This window comes from Puma concolor, chromosome A1 (assembly GCF_028749965.1).
Source record: "Puma concolor isolate L17-30 chromosome A1, mPumCon1.1.hap2, whole genome shotgun sequence".
In the NCBI taxonomy this organism is placed as follows: Eukaryota; Metazoa; Chordata; class Mammalia; order Carnivora; family Felidae; genus Puma; species Puma concolor.
The window spans coordinates 38,196,206-38,198,598 of record NC_141667.1 but is presented as its reverse complement, the minus strand read 5'-3'; the positions used below and the strand labels follow the sequence as shown (position 1 = coordinate 38,198,598).

The 2,393-nt window shown below is 41.4% G+C and overlaps 1 protein-coding gene across 1 annotated transcript; it reads left to right on the top strand.

The window, feature by feature from the left end:
* Positions 1-1,246: 1,246 nt before the first annotated feature.
* On the top strand, positions 1,247-2,086 carry LOC147584111 (ADP-ribosylation factor-like protein 1). Its single transcript, XM_086678536.1, has one exon. The coding sequence runs from the start codon at positions 1,421-1,423 to the stop codon at positions 1,964-1,966; it is 546 nt and encodes a 181-aa protein (XP_086534662.1). The 5' UTR covers positions 1,247-1,420; the 3' UTR covers positions 1,967-2,086.
* Positions 2,087-2,393: the final 307 nt, after the last annotated feature.

The window sequence follows — 2,393 nt, the reverse complement described above, 5'->3', positions numbered from 1 at the left end:
TGGTGATTTTTTTCCTCTGCAGTTGATGTACATGTCAAATAAAGTCTGTCAAAGCTCTTTCTCATAACATAAATTCCAGATGTTTTTGGCTTCCCAAAAGGAAGATGTAATAGGTTTGCTTTTACTAATACACTTAGATAATGAAAATAGAAGTATGGCTATAAAGTCCTTTTATATGCTTTTCATGTTGAAGTATGTAAGCCATAATATGTGTTCCTGTTCTTCCTAAATGAGGTCTATATGCAGGGGGGAAAAAGAGATTTAAAGTGGAAAGAAAATGGAGGTGGTATTAGGCCAAGCTAAAACATAGCTACTTTTGATGAAGAAAAATCAAAAAGATAAAATATACTGTGACTTTACACTTTACATTGTCTTCATTAATTCTATATTCAGGAGTCATTTATTAGGAATCTATTGTGTACTCAGCACTGTGTGGTAAACGAAAGGCAGAGCAAACCTTCTCCAGCAGGAGACAAGGCTTTTATCGTGGAAACATCAGTGACGTAGTCAAAGACAATATCTAAGTGACTGTAAGGTAGGCATCACTAATTAAAAACGTAAGCAATTTCTTTAAAAAATCAGCTGAAAGGAATAATCACTTGGTGTGGGGTTAATCTTGGGAAATACTAAGGCAGATATAGTCCAATATGTGGACCTCAGCCTAGCCAAGCGGTGTCAGCATCACAGGGGAACTTGTTAGAAATGAACATTTTCAGACTCACCCCAGAGCTACCGTCAGAAACTTTAGGGCTAGAGCCCAACAATCTGATTTTTACTATGCCCTCAAGGTGATTCTGACGCCCTCCAGGACTGCTCCAGGGAAATGCTCCAGGTGAGGGACAGTCACTCACTCACCGTCGTCAGCGATCAGACACCCTTAAGTTCCAGGTGGCAAGGTATGTCTGGTGTGTCTAAAAAAACAGGGTCTTCCCCAGAATTCTTCCCAGAAAAACTTTAAAGCCAAAGTCCTGTCATTTAAATCTTCTGTCCTCTAGCAGAGCTATGAGGAAAAATCCACTTCAGGCAAGGTCAACATAGAATATTTTACCTTTCCCTCACCAGAAAGTCATGAAACCGAGAACCATGTTGCTTTCTGCTGCTACAGGATTCTAATCAGAGGCTGATGTAAGTAGAAACTGACCCAACTGTAGCTTTTAGTCTCTCTGGGAAGGAGTTCCAGACAGCCCGTGGTGTGTTTACTAAATTCCTATGGGCTGTTTCAAAATGTGTCGCATTCGCAGCCCCCGCCGGGAGTCCGACGTGGAAGTTGCTGGCGGACCGGACTTCCAAGGAAACCGCTTCCGAGCCGGAGCCGGAGGCCGAGGCTTGCAGAGGTGGCGGTGCCGAGGCTCGAATAGGAGTCGCTGCCGAGGCCGGGGCCTGTCTCTAACCACCAACAAGGGCGGACAGGCGGTTCATCATGGGTGGCTTTTTCTCAAGTATTTTTTCCAGTCTGTTTGGAACCCGGGAAATGAGGATTTTAATTTTGGGATTAGATGGAGCAGGAAAAACTACAATTTTGTACAGATTACAGGTTGGAGAAGTCGTTACTACGATTCCTACTATTGGATTTAATGTTGAGACAGTAACATACAAAAACCTTAAATTCCAAGTCTGGGATTTGGGAGGACAGACAAGTATCAGGCCATACTGGAGATGTTACTATTCAAACACAGATGCAGTCATTTATGTGGTAGACAGTTGTGACCGAGACCGAATTGGCATTTCCAAATCAGAGTTAGTTGCCATGTTGGAGGAAGAAGAGCTGAGAAAAGCCATTTTGGTGGTGTTTGCAAATAAGCAGGACATGGAGCAGGCCATGACTCCCTCAGAGATGGCAAATTCACTTGGGTTACCTGCATTGAAGGACCGAAAATGGCAAATATTCAAAACTTCAGCAACCAAAGGCACTGGCCTTGATGAGGCAATGGAATGGTTAGTTGAAACATTAAAGAGCAGACAGTAATTCAGCCACTTCCATTCCTCTGAAATGAAAACTACATCACGTATCCCTTTGGAAACAGTTAAGTGTGCTTCGTGCTACTAAATGTTAAAACTCTGTGATTGTTGGCATATACTGAACTGACTGCAAAAAAAAAAAATGTGTCGCATTCAAATCATGTGGACTTTGACCTAAAAGGGGAATCTCTCTGTCTCTCTGCCTCTCTCTATAAAACCCACTCGCATTCTCCTTCATTTCTTCTTTCAGTTTTAGGATATATTATTTAAAACTCAAACTGAATTTCTACATGTCTGAAGCTTTATGCATTCTAAGTATTCTGGTTTGTTTTTTACTGGGTTTGGGCTATTACAAAATGATCTTTCAACCTGACTTTTTTTTCAGTTTTCTTAGAGGGCGATATATGCTATGAAATATAAAAAGTTTCTCATTT